The sequence below is a fragment of the Notechis scutatus genome, chromosome 6 (assembly GCF_049901735.1).
Source record: "Notechis scutatus isolate UNSWTSFEM ecotype Mainland chromosome 6, rNotScu1.2, whole genome shotgun sequence".
Classification (NCBI taxonomy): domain Eukaryota; kingdom Metazoa; phylum Chordata; class Lepidosauria; order Squamata; family Elapidae; genus Notechis; species Notechis scutatus.
The window spans coordinates 33,934,584-33,955,616 of NC_142014.1; the positions used below are offsets into that span (position 1 = coordinate 33,934,584).

A 21,033-nucleotide genomic window follows, 5' to 3' on the forward strand; every position below is an offset into this window, starting at 1 on the left:
CATTAAGACAGACTGAGAGAAGCAATGGAAATTCCTTAAGAAAGAAAAAATACAGGCTCATACTATTTTATGGAGCTAGAATATGTTCTCATTATTGTGAGCTAATAGCATGCCTAATAGGTTTTTGTTACCTAAGATAGTCTTTTTCATGTTTAAGAGTCAAGGTGAGAAATCCCTTGACATGGATATTCAAAGGCTTGAAGCCGCAGACAAAAGTTGATTAATTATATATGGGCCATCCAAATAGATTAGTTTTCTCAGTGGACTAATACAACAATTCTGCTAGAAACTGATTATATGAAAAAAGATTTCACATTTTAAGGATGAATGCCCAGCTGTCATACTATGAGGGTCAAACTGCACAAATTCATTTTGTTGTCTTTGTAGAGAGTGGAGAGTCTTTCATAGATGTCCAGGAAGTGCCCTTGATCTATGCACAGAGTTTAGTGTGAACGAGGGGGACAACCTATTTTCCAAAGCATCTGAAAACAGGACAAGAAACAATGATGGAAACTAATCAAGGAGAGAACCAGCCTAGAACTAAGGAGACATTTCCTGACAGTTAGAAAAATTAATCACTGGAACAACTGGCCCTCAGAAATTGTAGGTGATCCAACACTGGAAGTTTTTAAGAAGAAATTGGGCAACCATTTGTCTGAAATGGTATAGGATTTCCTCAGAGGTGGTATTCAGCAGGTTCTGACCAGTTCTGGAAAACTGGTAGTGGAAATTTTGAGTAGTTCGGAGAACCAGAAAAAAAACACCTCTGACTGGCCCTGCCATCTATTCTCTGCCTCCTGAGTCCCAGCTGATTGGTTGAGTGTTCTTTTCTTGCCCTGCACAGGAGAACGGAGCTGGAACACAGGTTAGTGGGGTGGGGAGGGAATGGGATTTTGCAGTAACTTTTCCCTGCCATGCCCATCAAGCCACACCATGCCCACCAAGCCATGCCCACAGAACCAGTAGTAAAAAAATTTGAATCCCACCACTGGATATCCTCCCTGAGCAGAGGATTGGACTAGAAGACATCCAAGCTGTTTTTTGTTGTTGTTTAAGATTTAATCCAATTCAATTTGCAGTCTGGGACTGGTAAAAACTTTAACCAAAGACCTAAGAGCTGTCTGCAGTATATAGGCAATTCTGAGTAAGGTGTTTTTGGTTTTTTTTGCAAAATCAGAATATTCAGCTCTAATAAGTTCAAAATTTCCGTATATGTAGGCAACCCTTTGAGTATTTCTCCAAGGGCTCCTATTATTATTGGTACAACCATTGATTTCTTCCTCCACAATTGCTCAACTTCAATTTGCAGACTGTGATATTTTGTTATTTTCCCAGCTGTTTCTCTTAAATTTGTACATTACCTGGTATTGCAATATCAGTGAAGCAGACTTTTTTCTTTTCTACAATAGTGTTGTCAGGCATGTTGTGGTCCAGATGTCTGTTTGTTTGGATTCATAAGTTCCACAAGATCTTGAGCTGTTCAATTTCAGAACTTTGTCAACTTGATGTTTCCAGTAATTTTTACTGCATTTGAACCCAAACTTTTGGCAAAGCTTCTGATGTATAATTTCGGCAACTCAATCATGACATTGTAGATAATCAGACTGTGAGTTCTTGCTGCAGCCATTAATAAGATGATCCATTGTTTCATCTTTCTCATTGCATAAATGACATTTGGTGTTGTTACTGATATGTTGAATTTTTCCTTTCATGGAATTAGTCTGCAAGGCTTGTTCTTGAGCAGTCAAAATGAAGCCCTCAGTTCCATTCCTCAGCACCCTGATCCCAACCTGCTCCATATTAGCTTCCAAAATTCCTAAGTACTTGTACCCTTCTTTTTGCTGTTACTGCTTTTATCAACTTTTATCAACTCAAGTTGATAAAATAACTTGGGGGTTAGGTTTAAGTTTTGGGGGTTTGGGGGAAAAAAACCACAGAGTCAGAGTATTCCAGACATTGACCACTCTGTTGCTGAAGTTGTATTTCCTGCAATCAAGTTTGGTGCGATTAACCTTGAGTTAGTATCTATTGTTTGCTCTAGTGTTATGGTTGAAGCTGAAGTATTCACTGACAGGTAGGACATTGCAATGTATGGTTTTATATGCTATATTTAGATCGGACCAAAGGCGGTGTAGTTCTAGTTTTCTAGGTCTAGAATGTTGAGTCTGGTGGCATAAGGTATTCTGCAACGAGTAGAGGAGTGGAGAACTCTTCTTGTGAAACATTTCTGGCCTTTCTCAACTGTGTTAATATCAGATACGTAATGTGGTTTCCAGACTGATGAGCTGTATTCGAGTATTGGTCTAGCAAATGTTTTGTATGCTCTAGTTATTAGTGTAATATTAACAGAGAAAAAGCTATGTAAGATTAAGTTAACAACTCTTAACGCCTTTTTGGCTATGTAGTTACAGTGGGCTCTAGCACTTAGGTCATGAGTATTCCAAGATCCTTGACAGAGTTTGGATCATCAACAAGGTCTTGACTATTCAGCCTGTGTTTTAATTTCTGATTTTTTTTGCCAATATGTAGGCCAGAGCATTTATTTGTTGAGATTTGAAGTTGCCATTTATTTGACCATTCTGATACACAGTCAAGGTCTTTTTGAAGGGTGGCAGTATTGTCTGTGGTATTGAATAGCTTTACATTATCAGCAAAGAGAACGCAGTTGTTCTTGATATGATCACAGAGGTCATTTATGTAGAGTATGAAAAGAGTTGGTCCTAGAACACTGCCTTGGGGGACACCACTGTTGACAGGTACAGAATTTGATAGGACGCTCCCAATTTTGACTATTTGTTGTCTGTTTGACAGGAATGCTTCTATCCAGTTATGCAGGTGTCCAGAGATACCATAAGATTTTAGTTTTAGGAGTAGTTTGTCATGTACCATTGAATCAAAGGCTTTACAGAAGTCTATGTAGATTGCCTCTATTGCTTTGCCCTGATTGAGTTGTGTAGTCCATATGTTTTTGCAGTGTAAGAATTGCAGATTACAGGAGAGTTTTTTTTTCTGAAACCAAATTGTTTATTAGAGAGTAGGTTGTTTGTTTCTAAGTGGAGGATGATGGATTGGTTAACAATTGATTCCATGACTTTACAGGTGACGCAGCATAAAGAGATTGGTCTGTAATTTTCAACTAGGCTGGGGTCTCCCTTTTTGAAGATGGGGATGACCGTGGCTTGTGACCATAGTTTTGGCAAGGAGCTGGTCCTGAAAGATTTTTCAAAGATTATGCTTAGAGGTTAGGCTATGGCAGTGGATAGCTTTTTTAAGAAGTAGGCACATATTCCGTCTGGTCCAATAGATAGAGATGGTTTTAGATTGTGTAGTGCTTTTTCAACATTGTCTTCTGTAAAATCGATATGTATTAGAGCATTGTAGTTGTCTGTGGTTCGACTAGGAAATACTGGGCATGATCCATTGCTGTTTACAAATACTGAGGCAAAGAATGTGTTAAAGAGGTTGGCTTTAATAGTGTCATCATTACAGTCTTTACCATTAGGTCCTTTCAGGGGTGGGATGGACTTGAGTCTTTTAGTTTGTTGTTTATAAAATTGTAGAAAGCGTGGGTGGAATTGATGTGTAGAAGGTTTTCTTCTTGTTTAATGTGATAATTGGTGCATTCAGTTTTTATGTGGTGGCATAAATTTTTGTATTGGCTTTTGAAGTTGGCAACGTGACCAGATTTGTTTTTCCACCAAAGTGATTTCTTTTTGGATTGAAGCTTCCTTATTGTTTTGGATAATTTGTTTTTTCTGGTTTTGGGAGTTGTTAATGGTACATATAGTTTGATGACACTTTTGACTTCAAGTAAAAATATGTTGTAATAGTCTTCAACAGTATTGCATCCAGAGAATAGAAATTGCCAATCAAGGGATGAGAGATCGTTGTTTATAAGATCATAGTTGCCTTTTTTGAAGTTATAATTGGCGATCCCATCATTAATGATGATTTTTGTGTGGACGAATGTTGAGACAAAAGTCAATCATGTTGTGGTCACTGTTGGAAAAGGGTTCTTTGATTTGTATTCCATAAATTTATTCCATAAAGATCGAGGCAGTTGTTAAGTCTAGTATTGTTGGTTACTAGTTGTTCCAGTCCCAGATTTGTTACAGCATTATAGAAGGTTGCATGTATGGGTTCAGTTGTACATTTGTTTAGGGTCCAGTTAATATGAGGTAGATTGAAGTCACCGAGAAAGATAAAAGCGTATGGGCAGGATGCTGCCCATGTTAGTAGTGTATTGAGCTTGTTTACATGTTCAATGTCATAATCAGGGGCTCTGTAACATAGTAAGAACCGAAATGTGATATTTAAGGCCAGTTCACAAATAATGGTCTCAGGGAGAGCAAGCTCTTGGCTAACTTGGATGTTTTTTAGATGTAAGGACTTTTTATAGAAGATAGCAACACCACCTCCTCTACAGATTTCACGATTGGATCGGTAAACATGATAGTCTCTTACTGAAGTAATGGAGTCAGGGAGAGATGCGTTGAACCAAATATGATGTCGAATTTAGCCATATTTAGTAAGAGGAGAAATTCAGGTATTTTATTTACAAGGCTTCTTGCATTGAGTAGCTTGCATTTAAGGTCAGTTGTGGTTGGAATAGAGGTAGTTAGGGGCATGCATGCCTAGTTTTGATTGATGTTGGATTGGATGGAGTGGGGTTGGATGCGGAGTTGTGAGCTGTGTGACTTTCTTTTGATGCAATCAGCTCTGTAGTCAATGTATAGGTCCTTTTCTCCATTGTCTAGATGGTTTTTGAGTTCTGCATGGAGTTCATGGGAGTGGATTCTTTGCACTATGGATAAGTCTGGTCTTGAGCGAAGATTTTTGTGGCTGGGATTGGTTTTTGCAATGACATTTATTGTATGAATGAATATGCGTTTGCTGGACTCATTTTTGCATACAACTTTACAAAATCTTGGGGCCACAGAGCCGTCTCTCTTTTGCTCATCTCTCTCTCTCTCTCATTTCTCTCCTCTATCATCACTCTTTTTCTTTCTCTTTTTCTCATCTCTCTTTTTCTTTCTCCATCTCCCTCTTTCTCATCTCTCTGTTTCTCATCTCTCTCTCTCTCTCATCTCTCCCTCTCTCTCTCTTGTCTCTCTCTCTTTCCTCCCTCCCTCCCTCCCTCTCCCTCCCTCTTCCCCCCCGGGGGGGAAGTAACATCTGAACTGGGTGGTGGGAATCTGACGAACCAGTACTGAAGACCAGATGGCTGGCAGGAAGTGGGGAAATCCTGTAGTCTCCCCAAAAATAATGCTTCTGGTGAGGAGGAAGAGAAGCACATTGGGAGGAGACTTGGTAGGTGTCAGAGGGTTGGTGAGTGCTTCATGGCTCCTGAGGGGGTCGAGCCTTCCTGCTCCCCAACATCTTCACATGAGGGCATCGGTGGCAGCTGCTTCCTGCTTCTGTAGCTGTGCTAATAGCATTCAACCTGGCTGCTTCCCTCCTCTTTTTCAGCCTCAAACATACAGAGCAAACACTCACACATCTCACAGTGCTGGTGGGACTCACCTACATGCTGACTCCTTGCAGAAGATCCTCCCGGTGCCGTGTGTGCACGCTCTACTCAAGGAGGAGAAGAGTTGCCAAACTTTTCTTCCTCCCTTCCCTTCACAGCGGAGCTGCTCGGAAGGCAGCTCTTGTGGCCTGGCTGTCCCTTTATAGTCCCTCCTCACCCCCACCTCCACGTTGAGGTACCTTAAAGGGACAGGCTGTGGTGGCTGCCTTCTTGCTGCAAAGGGAGGAATAAAAGTTCACAACTCTTCTCCTCCTCCTTGAGCATACACACAGAGCACGCCATGAACACATTGTGTGTGCATGACACTGGAGGGATTTGCCCATCCACAGAAGGTCCCGGCCTCATGTGTCCATGCTCTCTGTGAATACCTGAGAAAGAGGAGAAGACTTGCCAAGTTTTTCTTTCTGCCTCTCTTCTAACACACTGGCCAGGCAGGTGAGCAGTGTCACATGGGGCAAGTGTCCTCCAAGCCAGCACAGCCATGGGGCTTCAACCTCATACAAATGCAAGTTTGCAGACACCCCAGGATTCCAGGCTTTGGCTACAAGAACTGCGGACAGCCTTCCCCACCACACACTTCCTCCTCCTGCTGCTCCATGTGAGGCAGGAGGCCTGACAGAACGCGCCTGGCCCAAAGACACAGCCCTCCATGATGGAGCCCTTCCCAGGGAACAAAGCAAGAACTTACTGATCCATCCAAAGGGGACCTTCAGAGTGGCGGCAGCAGCGCTTTGGGAGGACGGCCCTCAGGGCCCTGGGAAACTGACTTGCGCAGCACAGCAAAATTTACTTTAGCAACCGGGAGTTGCTGCTTTGGGTTCTGCAAGTCTCCCTCCCTTCAGGAAATGGAGGAGAGAGGTGGCAGAGAGGAACAGGTTTCAACCTGGCTGCTTCTCTGCCTCCTGGAGCCGTTTCCTGATGGGGACTTGCAGGATCCAAAGCTAAATTTCACTGTGCCAGGAAACAGACTTTCACTCTCCCAGCTAGACCAGCAGGGGAGAGAAGCAGCCGTTGAACTGTCTAGAGCTGACACGGAGCTGCTTCTTGTGTTCTCCAATGAAGGCAAGTGGGGGAAGGTGACCGGCAGTGGTGGCAAAAGGCAAGTAGTGGTGGGGGGAAAGGTGACTAGCGGCGACAGGTATGCGACTGAGGCTTGCTTGCAGAGCCTCACTCACCAACTGCAAAGGCAGGGAGCAATGGCTGGCGTGGTGGGTGGGCAAAAGCAGGCTTCAGGCAGCCATATTGTATATGCAGGATAAGGACTGACTGGGTGGGGAGGAAAGGGGTGGGCGGAGAGGGGTGGGCGGAGAGGGGTGGGGCCAGCCAGTGGTGCGATTTGCCAGTTCTCCAAACTGCGCAGAATCATAACAACTGGTTTTATAGAACCGGTCCAAACCGGTAGAATCCCACCTCTGCAGCTATGATAGATAAATAGATATCTAACAGTCACAAGTGACTCATACCTTTTTTTCTTTTCAAAATGCATCTGATGAAATGTCTCTTCTAAAACCTACAATAAAGTCATTATGTCTCTGTTTCATCAGTTTTTTTCTTTGATTTATTGCATGTTCTGGTACATATGACTTACTTGGTTTATTGTGCAATTAATTAAATTGACTCTTTCTTTGTTAATCTGCAAACTAACTGCCATCAATCTGCCAAAATTACACACTTTTCCCTCTTATTCCCAAGAACTAATGCTGAACTAAGTTATTATTACTTTAGCTAGATCAGGGGTGTCAAATTCAATTTCATTGAGGGCCGCATCAGGGTTATGTTTGTCTTCAGGGGGCTGGGGGAGCATGGCCAGGGTTAGCATGGCCAGCTTGACATCACTTGTGTTGGGGCGCTGGGGGCTCAGTGAAAACAGGCTCTTCCAGTGAAAATAGGCTCCCGAGCTCTGTTTCCGGCTGTGATGGCCTCCTGCAACCCTTTGTCAGTGAAAACGAGCTTGGGAGGGCTGCATGCAGCCTTCCTGAGCTCTGTTTTGCTGCAGAGGCACCGCAGGCCTGTCCTTCACTGTTTCCAGGGCAGCCCTGTGGGCCAGATCTAAGCACCCTGCGGGCCAGATCTGGCCTGCAGGCCTTGAGTTTGATACCCTTGGGCTAGATCATGTCTTTAATACAGCATTCCCTGTATTAATCCTTTAATGCCTGATTCAAAAGTCCTAAGTTCAAATTTTGAAGTGTTTTACTTTGTCCAATATATTTTCTAAGAAACATTGAAGTATAAATTATTGTAGCAAAATAGAAAACTACCAATAATTGATCAGTATTTTCAGAAAACCTCAGAAGAATACAATCCTATTAAATGGGACTGAATTGCCTTAAGTCCAAACACAAGTTGGCTCATATTAATAAGTAAGAGCCATATTTCATGATATTTGGGGAAATAATGGAAAGGAACAAGCAGAAGGTCTTGTTTACAATGATGTAATTAAAAACATTCTCTCTTGTTTATGGTGCTCTGTCAAAAGTGACTAAGACTTTCTAAAATATAAATGCTGCAAGGATAAGTGGGATTGACACAAATGTCACCCAAACAAGTATTAATTCAAAATTCAACAATTTGATCTGAAATTACCACTTTTGTCAGACAAAAATCAGCAACATCTATTAAGTCATTTTCTTAATGTGATTTACTGCTCCCTTTCACTTATTTTTCACAACCCACTTAGATATTTAGAAATATCTATCATGTAACTTTGCAGGCTTTTCTACCTTCATAAACCTGTCACTAGTTGATAGCTGGGTGAAATGAGCCATTCTAAATTGCATCAAAAAATTCTCTCCATTCTCTGAAAACATAAAGAAACAATTTACACAGACAGCACGGAAATAACAAACTAGTGAATCTGAAAAAGAACATCAACAGATCTACATGGACAAATTAGTGAAATGAACAAATTAGTGAAATGAACAAATTAGTGAAACACAAATTAGCTGTGTTTGCGCATCCGTATATGATGTGAAGTTACATTGTATTCATAAATATTCATTTTTCTTATACTCTGACTTTCTTCCTAGGTGTTAGTCCTTATCTTCTCAATTATCCTATTTTTGTAATTTAGGTAGATCCATAAACAGTAATGGAAAAACTTGGTCTGTTTTCTTGAAGATACCATAAATGGAATTTCTACTCATATCCCCCCCCCCCAAAAAAAATCCCTTTAGAATTTTCACTTAAAAATCGGAAGTAAAGATGCTGAAGTCAGAGACAGAGAGCAATATCTCCTGCCTATTGCTACCATTATGCTAAAAACTTCCTGCGTAAAGGTATAATAACTGGTCAAAAGCCATAATTACACTGAGATTTGAAACTGAGTCTTTCCAATACGAATAGGGCAATATTCTAAAGAAGTCTCCCCTCTTTATTCTGTTCCTGTCAATGCAGTTCTTATCAATTGTGATAAACTAAATCAGAGTTTCTGTGCTGTTACCAAACTTCCAGATAAATAAAAGTATGAGGAAGTTTCCTTCAGAAAATCATGAGTTTTATGAAAAACTAAAAGACTCAAGGTCCATCCCACCCTTGATAGGACCTGATGGTAAAGACTGCAACGACGACACCATTAAAGCCAACCTCTTTAACACATTCTTCGGCTCAGTATTTGTAAACAGCAATGGATCATGCCCAGTATTTCCTAGCCGTACCACAGATAACAACAATGATCTAATACATATCGATTTTACAGAAGACAATGTTGAAAAAGCACTACGCAATCTAAAACCATCTCTATCTATTGGACCGGATGGAATATGTGCCTACTTCTTAAAAAAGCTATCCACTGCCATAGCCAAACCTCTAAGCATAATCTTTGAAAAATCTTTCAGGACCAGCTCCTTGCCTAACCTATGGTCACAAGCCACAGTCATCCCCATCTTCAAAAAAGGGAGACCCCAGCCTAGTTGAAAATTACAGACCAATCTCCTTATGCTGCGTCACCTGTAAAGTCATGGAATCAATTATTAACCAATCCATCATCCTCCACTTAGAGACAAACAACCTACTCTCCAATAAACAATTTGGTTTCAGAAAAAAACTATCCTGTAATCTGCAACTCTTACACTGCAAAAACATATGGACGACACAACTTGACCAGGGCAAAGCAATAGACGCAATCTACATAGACTTCTGTAAAGCCTTTGATTCAGTGGTACACGACAAACTACTCCTAAAAATAAAATCCTATGGTATCTCTGGACAACTGAATAACTGGATAGAAGCATTCCTGGCAAACAGACAACAAATGGTCAAAATTGGGAGCGTCCTATCAAATTCTGTACCTGTCAATAGTGGTGTCCCCCAAGGCAGTGTTCTAGGACCAACTCTCTTCATACTCTACATAAATGACCTCTGTGATCATATTAAGAGCAATTGCGTTCTTTTCGCTGATGATGTAAAGCTGTTCAATACCACAGACAATACTGCTACCCTACAAAAAGATCTTGACTATGTATCAGAATGGTCAAACAAATGGCAACTTCAAATCTCAACAAATAAATGCTCTGTCTTACATATTGGCAAAAAAAAATCAGAAAATAAAATACAAGCTGAATAGTCAAGACCTTGTTGATGACCCAAGCTCTGTAAAGGACCTTGGAATACTCACCTCTAATGATCTAAGTGCTAGAGCCCACTGCAACTACATAGTGCTAGAGCCCACTGCAACTACATAGCCAAAAGGCATTAAGAGTTGTTAACCTAATCCTACGTAGCTTTTTCTCTGGTAATATCACACTACTAACCAGAGCATACAAAACATTTGCTAGACCAATACTCGAATACAGTTCATCAGTCTGGAACCCACATTACATATCTGATATTAGCACAATTGAGAAAGTCCAGAAATATTTCACAAGAAGAGTTCTCCACTCCTCTACTCGTTGTAGAATACCTTATGCCACCAGACTTGAAATTCTAGAACTAGAAAACCTTGAATTACGCCGTCTTCAGTCTGATTTAAGCATGGTATATAAAATCATATATTGCAATGTCCTACCTGTCAATGAATACTTCAGCTTCAACCACAACAACACAAGAGCACACAATAGATACAAACTCAAAGTAAACCGCACCAAACTTGATTGCAGGAAATACGACTTCAGCAATAGAGTGGTCAATGTCTGGAATACTCTACCCGACTCTGTAGTTTCTTCCCCAAACCCCAAAAACTTTAACCTTAGACTGTCTACTATTGACCTCACCCCTTTCCTAAGAGGTCTGTAGGGGGCGTGCATAAGCGCACCAACGTGCCTACCATCCCTGTCCTATTGTTTCTCTTATTCTTCTTTTATTTTTCTTATATGTACCCATTTCATGTATTCACAACTATGTATACACTTATACTTATTATCTTGTAAACAATTGGCAAATCAAATAAATAAATAAAATAAATAAAATATGAAATTTTAAAGCTGTTCTCTCATTCTCTCGATGATAGATAGATAGATAGATGTAGATATATAGATATATAGACAGAGACAGAGTCTGTGTGTCTGTGTATGCATATGTATGTCTGTATGTATGTATTCATATATCACAATAAGTCAAAGTCAAAACCAGACAATTATGTTTTAGGGTGATGTGTGCTGGGATTCAGCATGTGAAGAAATACAGTATTTGGAAATTTGGGATCTATATGTTTGCACTTTTTACAATGCTCCACCTGGTGAGGTTTTGAATGAAGTTGGAAGATGCAAGCTAAACTTTGGCAACAGTGACTGAATCTTTCTTACAATTTTGCTTTAAGACTAAGCACTTAAAATCACTCCTTTTTATTTTCTTTTTCCACATACACCATTTCACTTCATACTTTCAAAACTGTTCATTTTGATCAATAAAATAAAATGTACCATGTGATTAATGTGTGTGACAAAAATGTGCATGTAGATTTATCATAGATGTCATTTTATTTTTTTATTATATTTATTTATTAATTAAATTAAACTTATTGCTATCCCATTGTTATTGTAAAGAACCTGCTCAACAGCTAAGGTTTTTGGAAATGGTGAGCTGTTGTCTTCTTCCTAGGGCTGAAAAAGTCACTTAACTGACTTTGTGGCCAAAGACGGATTGGAACTGAAACTAGTGTTCTAATTTTTAGCCAGCTGCTTTTAACTATTACACCAAACTGCTTCCATTGTTTTTGAGAGATAATTAGTTCTTAAAATAGTTTTCTATTCACAGTTTTTAATTTCTTCACTCTTACACATGGCTTTAGTAATTGAACATAGATTGAGTAAGGTGACAAAACACTGAAGTCCAAGGTTGAAATATTTCAGAATCAATATCATGAAGAAACCATTATGATAAACTATTTTAGCTGCCATTGTAAATTTTGTGCCAAGCATATGATTCACTCTAAATTAGATAGCTGGAATTTGCGGCAATTCAAATGTTGCTGAATGTGAACTACCAAGGTGCCTTCTTATTGGTCTGTGCTGGCTATAGCTGTTAGGAGCTATAGTTAAGTGTGATCAGGCTTGCATATAAATGAGATGGGCAGCCATATAAATTTGATAAATAAATACAATAAAGAGATCATGATGGCTATAATCTGGGGGGCGAAAGATCTGAATGGGAACAGCAGTAGGACTGTGTTATTGTGTTTCTTTTTATGCTGCCCACATTTGGCCTGAAAATTAAATACAGATGTTATTTGTAAAATAATGAGGGAGTTTTTTTTGACATTCCTAAAATCTAATCTAATAATAGCTTTTATTATCTAATAACAAAGCTATTATAAACAAAAGCTATTATCTAATAATAGCTTTTGCTGGCCTGTGTAAATAGAAATTGTTTTATTTAAAAGCCAAATGAAAAATGCTTTTGCTTTTTAAAGCCTCACTTTTTACAATGACAGATTAAGTCATCTTGTTATTTGAAAGTACTATATACAAAATGCACGAATATGTTAATGTAGTGATTTGGAAATAGGGGGAATACTGAAAGTTTCTATGCTGCGTATTTACATTTGTCTTTGCCTCACTAATGAATGTTTAATAGGGGAATATATTAATTTTCAAAGTTTATCACTCCAAGCAAAACATTCCACCATTAAGTTCATGGTTGTGATTTCATAATCCACAAAAATTACATTCATTTTCTAAATTCATATATTCCTAACAATTTAACTCTTAATTTTTGTTTAGTTTCATAGAGTTTGTCAGCCAATCTCTAATATTTCTCTTTTCTTTAAATATTGCTGTGAATGTTTTCCCACAACTCCATTGTGACAGTACTGGTTGATGTGATTCATGTTGATAAAGACCAATTAGAAATGATTAATATAGCCTAAATACTGGATCAGAATTTCTGTTTTATTGACAGGTAAACCTAATGCTATACCTATAAAGTATGGTGAACAAACTGTATTAAAACAAATACTGTACAGAAAATATGATAATTTTGTGGCCAATTTTAAAGCTTTTCATAAAATGTTAGAATGAAAAAATAATGTTTTGTCAGCATTAATCTTAAACTAGTTCTGACAACCTGGGATGTAAACATTAATTCATGAATAATTGCATTTATAACATGGCTACTGCTTAAAAAGTCCAGAGTAGTTAATAGCATAAAATTTACAAGAGCATTTGATATTAAGATCAGATAAGACCTTGTACACTTTTGAATAATCAACATTATCATTATTATCATTGTCATAAAATTAAATTGAGTCTGAATCAAACAGTTCATTTGGCAGACCTAGTATAAGCCGTTATAACTAAAGTTTAGAGAAGAAATCCTTCCTTGCCATTGATGAAGCTGAACCATAGGTAGTTGTTGAAGCTTGCTCTTGAGCAATCAATCCAGGGAAAGATTGGCCTTCTTAGTTGGTATCCTCTTCTTGGATTTTAGATTGGTTTTAAATTTTGCTTGTTGTTAATTGGCATTTTAAATTTGTATTATAAAGTTTCTTTATATTACTCTATCTATCTATCTATCTATCTATCTATCTATCTATCTATCTATCTATCTATCTACCTACCTACCTACCTACCTACCTACCTACCTACCTATCTGTGATGACCCAGAGTATCTCAGAAATACAACAAAAACCAAAACATAAATAAACGTCCTTTAATGCCTTCAACTTGGCTTCACTGTTTAATTGTTCACAGTGGAGGAGTAAACTATTTTCAAAATAACATTTCAAAGGAAAGAAACACAGTTCAAATTCAAAAAGCCAATAATGAAGCAAAAACCAAAAACAAACTGCACTGAATAAAGTTCCATGACAGACCAGGATAGATAATTGCCAACTTCAGGAAGATAACCAGGGACATTCCGTTGGAAGAACGCCAACCAAGATAAACCTTCTTTAGGAATAAAACACTAATTTGTTTCCAGCATCTGTCAGCACGCAGGTCCAAACTCTTGTGCAAATCTCACACCTGCAACCCATGAAGAGGATCATGGCCCTCTCCTCCCAAGTAGACCACATTTTACCCTGATCCTCTCCTCCCTGCGTGCCCTAGGATGGATAAGGGATGGGCCTGGGTCCTCCTCTGACTGCTCAGAGTCAGTCTCCACCAGGGGCATGACAGTATCTATCTATCTATCTATCTATCTATCTATCTATCTATCTATCTATCTATCTATCTATCTATCTATCTATCTATCTATTTTCTATCTATCACAACTACTACATCTTTATATCAGGCAATACATTTTCTCCACATCTTAATGAGTAATAATGGCTATAAGTCAAGGACTACCTGTAGTAATATCTTTAACTAATAATTAATAATTACATTTCTAGATCTCTAGTGCTTTATTTGTTCACTTTATTTTATTTTATTTTATATACATTGTGTAATGTGCATTATCTGTCCAAATGCTTGTTCAGAAAGGTAGTTGTCAGATCCATGTATCTGCCATTCTTCAATGGAAGAAGAAGGGGGGGGGGGAGTTGGTACAAGTAATCCTTTTTGATGTAACCTGAATATCTTAAGTATTGTATTGAATCTGTATAATTTGCACATGATATACAACTGGGGGACTGGAGCCAGATGTCTGGAAACCTGTCACCTCTTGGAGAGATAGCAAGAGGAGAAGGGGCCATAAAAATTCCAGCTCTGAAAGAAACTTCCTGGGAAACTTTTCTAAGATACGTTCCCAGAAAAGGGGGGGAAATTAACATGTTGCCTCTTTGTTTGACTAAATCCACACCAGAATAAGGGGAGGGGTTCTAACTCCCTTTATCTATTACTGTATGCCTGGAAGCACCTTAGATTCTGCTTTGACTAGTACCTGGATCGCTTGTTTTCAATAAAGAATTCCTTTTGAAGTACCTAACTTTCAGAAGTTCATTCTTATCGGTTGAAAGGGAAAAGTCCGGTGCTTGCAGTCTTGGTTCAGCTTGTATGACAATTTTGCCAGAAGTTTCACTTTCACATCTAAAGGCACCCATGAACATTCAACCTGAGAAATTATCGTAACAGAACTAAGTCCAAAGAAAATGGGACAGAGAGTTAGTCATTTTTAGATTCTCCTGACAAGCTATTTATTGCACTGAGGGTTGATTTTGTTATTTGGCAAGCAGAGAATATTAATGAAACATTTGCAGAAGAGCAATCTATACAGGTTGACTATGATTGACTAAAATCTACAGTGCATTATATCAAGATGAATTATTTGTCATGACCTTTCCTCTGACCTTTTTATTGCTACGTTCACCCTTTTTAAAGGCAGAATATGTGTGCACATTGCTACCTGCCTTTTTCTCCCAGGCCTATTGCATTTGCTATATTTGCACATTTTCAAGCTGGATCCAAATTGCATTTATTTGCCCTGATCCAGCTGGTGCTCATAGTATTCAATCACGATAAGAAAGACACAAGACAATACATGTACAGAATCTAATATAAATATTGAAAATTGTTCAAAACAGCATGTGCCAAAATGTGTTTATTACTTCCTCCAATCTTTGCAAGCAGTAGCTGCAGTTTGGGATAAGGAACAGGATGAAATTAATTTCCATTTCTCTCTGTTGTCCTTCAAACAGTTCATAAGTGACATTTCTGTTCTTTTTAATAAAAACATTTTGCACGTACTGCTCTATTCAATCAGAGGGTTTCAAATAAAATAATGCAATGATAGCCCATTTATGATTTTGCAATTGTTCTTAAATTATTATTTACAATATTACTGGGAACTTAGGCAAGGCGTCTTCTGCAGTTTTAGTAAAGTAAATGGAAATCATACCAATGGAAACAGGAGAAAAAATATTTTCCATTAGCCTTCAGGGGATTATGAAAATAGAAAAGGTGATTCGTATGAATGCTCCAATGGACTGATTCACAAGTGTTATTCTCCTGACAGTTTTAATTCTCACATTGGTAGTCTTGGGGGGAGTCAAATGTCAGTTTCCCACATGATATTCTTTTATCTGATACAAACAATAGCTGTCAGTGAAAGCCAAATTGGAAAAAAAAAATGAAAACCAGTTTTTGATCTAATTAAATTGAAAAAAAAAAATCAGAAAATCAAGAGAACTTAAGTATCTTTGTGCTTTTTTGGATTTTGGTGTCCAAACTAGCCATACATTCCTGGATCTATGGATTCATGTTTATTGTCCCTGATCATTATCCATCAATCATATGGAAAATACTTCTATCATAAAATGCTGCCACCTGTGTATATAAATTAGAAATTATTAGCAATCATTTTTCTGGATCTGGACATAAAGGGAATTTTTTAATAATAACAGTTCATTTATTTGCTAATATAGAGAATACGAAAGTGGGAGGAAAAAAACTCCTTCCTACCCATCCCCCACTAACAGTTGCAAAACTGCGTAAAGCAAAACAAATGTGCTGGATCTAAAAGTCAAATAAAAAATTCACAGTTTAAGATCCTAGAATATAAATGCTTCATACCTGGTACTAAAAAGAGCACACAAGGCACCAGAAACTATCTTCAGGGTAGATATTTCACAAGCAGAGTGCCATCACAAGCAGGCACATTCTACATTGTGGTGGTGAGTGGCTTTTAAAAGCGCTATGTGGATTGCTATATTTAAAGACATTCAAAATTGCTTCAGTGCCACAAAAGCTGTGTGATTTGCTTTGTTAGAACAAAGAAGTAGCACAATGTACCTCCACTAAGCAAATTGTGTCTCCTTCAACCACTTTGTGTTTTTAGTGTGAGAGATGGCTCCATTTAGCCCTCAGGATAGCAGCGTAGTTATCCTGTCTGAAAGTGTGCAGAATGCACATTTACCAGGCAGCTTAGCGGCTATTTCTCTTGAATCTTCATGGAAGTGAATTACCCTTTATGCATAACCCTTAAATTGTTATCCATAACAATTTAGCTTGTCTGTGAGAATTTACCCTAAAATAAATGGCAATGATTCAATAAAAATATTCCACATATTTATAGCTGAGGAAAATAGGTTTTGATATTGACTTTGTGCTGTTATAATATACCGTACATGGTAATATTAATAGTACTTCTGGCCATATTGCACTATTCAGTACTATTAGAATTCTTCACTACTAGAGTACCTATCTAAAGAAAAAGATACAATACCTATTTATTTCATTGGAAAGATAAATATATTTATTTATTATTTTCCATTTATAGACCTTTTTTCTTTTTCTTTTTCAAATATGTCCCTTATTGTAAAATTGCTAAACTTGTGGTATGTCAAGAAATAGTTGAGCAACTGTTGCACTTTAATCCTGGAATCAACAGCAGGTATATTTTATATAATGGGATTATGAAACTACTATTTCTATTATTCCTAATTCCTGTCTCCTTGTAGTCAACCCTGAAAATCCCAAATCAGTAACAATAATGTGTAATACGTAAATACAAAATGGAGAATTTGGTATCAAAATTAAAGTATGTATATCCAATTTTGAAAGTGTTTATCATTATTTGACTGCTGATGGCTTTAACAGATTCACAAGGTAAGTTGAAATAGTGGAGCTAATTAATAAAAGCCAGATGAGTTCAGGGTACCACTGATCAAAAGATTTAATCAATTGCTATGAAAAAAGTGCATTTCATGACAAAAATTTAAATATTTTGTGCATATGTTATTCACAGAAACCAGCAAATATTTTTGTGATATTATCATCTAGTCTAAATGGCACCTTGTACTAAAACCTCATATTAATATTTATCAAGTAACTTGCATATTACCGATATGGAAAAACAGAACAGTGGAGACAAGAATCTTCAGATTTAATTATGCTGTAAATTACTTTCTTATTTTAAATAATTAGGAGGTAACATGCTTCTACAGGTCATGGGGAATTTAAAAAAAAAGGTTATGAACACTTGCCTGAGTAGAAAATCTGTGTGTATTGATTTTTCCCAAGAGATTTGTTACATTATGAAAGCAACATGTAAATTCATAAGCAACTTGGTTCACAAACATAGCAAAATAAGCTATGGTTTGTTTAGCCTTCCTTCCTTTGTTAAACTTGCCATTATGCTCAGTTTGTAAGCCATTGGTTATGGTTGCAAACTGCAACAGTTGGCATTCCAAACATGGCTCTCTAGATCTGCCTTGAGGCTTGAGGCTGACAGATGCAAAGTATATGTCCATGTGCATTCCAAATCACTTATCTTCTTTCAAATAGAAAGCATTGCACAGCCCCAAAGTGTGATATATAAAACCAGGCTTTCCATGACTCTTTATGGCATTGTTATTTTTTATTTAATATATTGAAATACTTACCTGGATTGCATAATAATGCAATAGCATAGAAGTTTATTAATGGCTCAACAAGTACACTTGGAAATTCATATTAGTTGATATTGCATAGTCTCTTAATGCAATAGCGTTTGAGCTGTGCTTGATCATTATCTTCGAAATAAAGGTATTTTTAAAATGAAACATAAAACTATGGCTGAGATGGTAGACTATATTGTCTACTTATATCATAAACTCCTTATATCTAGAAACTCCTATTGAATAAGCCAATCTTACTTTGCCAGAAGTAATTGAGGCAGATTGGTATTAGCAGAATAAAAGGATCCCTTTATCATCTGTGATTAATTGCTAAATAATATTTTGGTATTGTGGATCAATGACTTGCAAAAGTCACATCCTACTTAACAAAGATTTTAGCAGTTGCCAAGATTCATTTACTTCTAGTCTAGAAGGCATCCTTGACTATTATAAGCAAATAGTTGTACTTAAATCATACAGTGAGGGCAATGTATTGTCAGTTTGTGTGTGGGAAATAACAGCTTTTTGAAATTAGTAATATATTTAATTTCCAGTGACTGTGTGCTATAAAGGAAAACAGCTATTTAAAACACAATGTCTATTTTATTTCTCCCTACAGCATAGTTACAAGAAAAAAAGAAATGCCACCTTCAACAACAGCACCGCAATATGCTCCCCCTGATGGAGGATGGGGTTGGGTCGTGGTCTTTGGAGCTTTCATCTCCATTGGATTTTCCTATTCATTCCCTAAAGCCATCACAGTGTTCTTCAAAGAGATACAAGAGATCTTTGGCACATCATATAGTGAGATAGCATGGATATCATCAATCATGTTGGCTGTTATGTATGCAGGAGGTACCAGAAAACTTCTTTTTTGTCTGATATGGGGGTCAAAACAAAACAAAATTCTCTTATTAGATTTTCTGGCACACAACCTAAAGTCACTGAGCTTTGTGGCTCTATCATTCAAATGCTTTAGATGTGTACCTCAAAAATAGTTGCAAAATTTAGCATCTAATCATAGTTTAAATATGATTGAAATATAAATTATCTGCATTTGTCTCACTTGCTTTGGGAAGTATGGTTTCTATTATACCACTGAAGGGCTCGATGTTGTCTTCAACTTGAAAAAAGAAAAATACCTTGCTTTTAGACTGTAATCCTATATCTACTTAACCAGAAATAACCTCTATTTATTATAGAGTTGTTTATTAAATTGTACTGTTTGGGAGAATAGCTGGTGCCTTTTCCTACTCTTTCAACCCCACCAATAACTTATTTGAGGGGGAAAAGGAAGAAAAACATACCTTGATCCACCTGGGAAAAGAAATTTGTAAATCCAAATTTAATCCATTTAGTACATTTGTTAGAAAGAATCAAAATATCACAAAATGTTTTGAGTTTTGAAAGTTCACCACTCTGGTGAACTTCTAAATTTGAAATCATTGGTTTTGTTGGGCAAAGGAGATTAAAAAAGGACTAACAAGAATGGAAATATGCAAACAAGTAAACCATACAATTTAATGTGTAAATGGAGCTAGAATAGGATATCAGGATATCAAAGCAGCTTTAGGAGTTCTTGGAATCTTTATTTCAAGGAAGGAGATAAAACTCTAAGAGAAGGGCAGCCTGTCATTAGATCTTGCATTCCATCTGTTTACCAGCCTTGCCTTCCACTAATTTTTACCTGGGAAGGTCTCCAAAACTGCTGTACTAAGGTAGAAGGAGATCAGTATCCAATATTGTTTTCCATTCTCTAATGTGGAAATCCCATTGCAGCTAAACTAATATGCCCATTTTATTTAATAGTTTATATTGACTGTGTAAATTAAATCTTGAGGATTCATTTTGATAATTTCCACTTCACACAATAAACTGGGATTCTGATGGGTCCTTTGATTTACTGTGGAGATTATTAGAAAGTTTTCATATCTTTTAATATGCCTAACATCTTGAAATTACTAGGATATCACTTTTTTGGAAATTCATATTATAGTGCAGACATTTAAACTCTGTTCAAAATAAATTCTGCATCTCACAAATGAAATTTGAAGTATTTTTTACGTTGTACATATAAAATAGGAATTGTAGCACAATTAAGCTGTGTAATTTTTTTTTTGTTTTCTTGCTGTAATCGTGTGATTTTAACTGTTAGCAGCAGGTAAATTCACCAAAAGTAAACATTCTTTGAAGTTATAGTTACCACAAAATAGCTTCCTGTGAAATAAAGTCATTAAACAATCATTGGCAGAAGATAAAACAGGTAAACTATTCAAATAATGAGAGTTATTCCTTTGTGGGGCTTTTTTCTTATCAAAATCTGATTGTTTGATTTTAACCATTTGATGTACGATAGCTTGGAATAAAGCAGGCAGCACATATGGTGCAAGATACCTTATTTATGGCAAAGCAGGACAGATATATTGGAAACGTTGTGGGCACATTCTGTATCTTTTAATACTAATTAAGAGAATCTGAAAAACATTTGAGATCTGACCCACTCATTATGATTTAGTGCTTTGCTTATTAATCTTCACAGTGGGGTCATCAGGTAAATAAGAATCTAGCAGAGGATCTCTGCTTCAGGAGCATTCAACCTTCTGAGGTAATTAGTAGGCATCTGCGTTTCTGTAACAAGATATTCACTTACCTTTCAATATTTGGGGAAAAAATGAAACTAATAAAAGACATCCAGTAAGGAGCTAAAGGAATGTTAATTATGTTCATCACTTACTTCGTAGTTAAAATAAATGCCATTAAATTACATCAGACCATCTGGCAAATCCATATGGCCTCCTAGATCATGGTTAATTCC

General features: G+C 37.3%; 1 protein-coding gene across 2 annotated transcripts in view; it reads left to right on the forward strand.

Annotated features, from left to right (window-relative positions):
- Positions 1 to 21,033, forward strand: part of SLC16A7 (solute carrier family 16 member 7) — a 93,580-nt gene that overhangs the window by 45,523 nt on the left and 27,024 nt on the right. For both annotated transcript variants that reach the window (XM_026667835.2, XM_087967938.1), the window contains exon 2: positions 18,838 to 19,073. In XM_026667835.2, coding sequence (XP_026523620.1) covers positions 18,860 to 19,073 — 214 coding nt within the window. In that variant the 5' untranslated portion in view covers positions 18,838 to 18,859. The remainder of the gene's footprint in view (positions 1 to 18,837; positions 19,074 to 21,033) is intronic.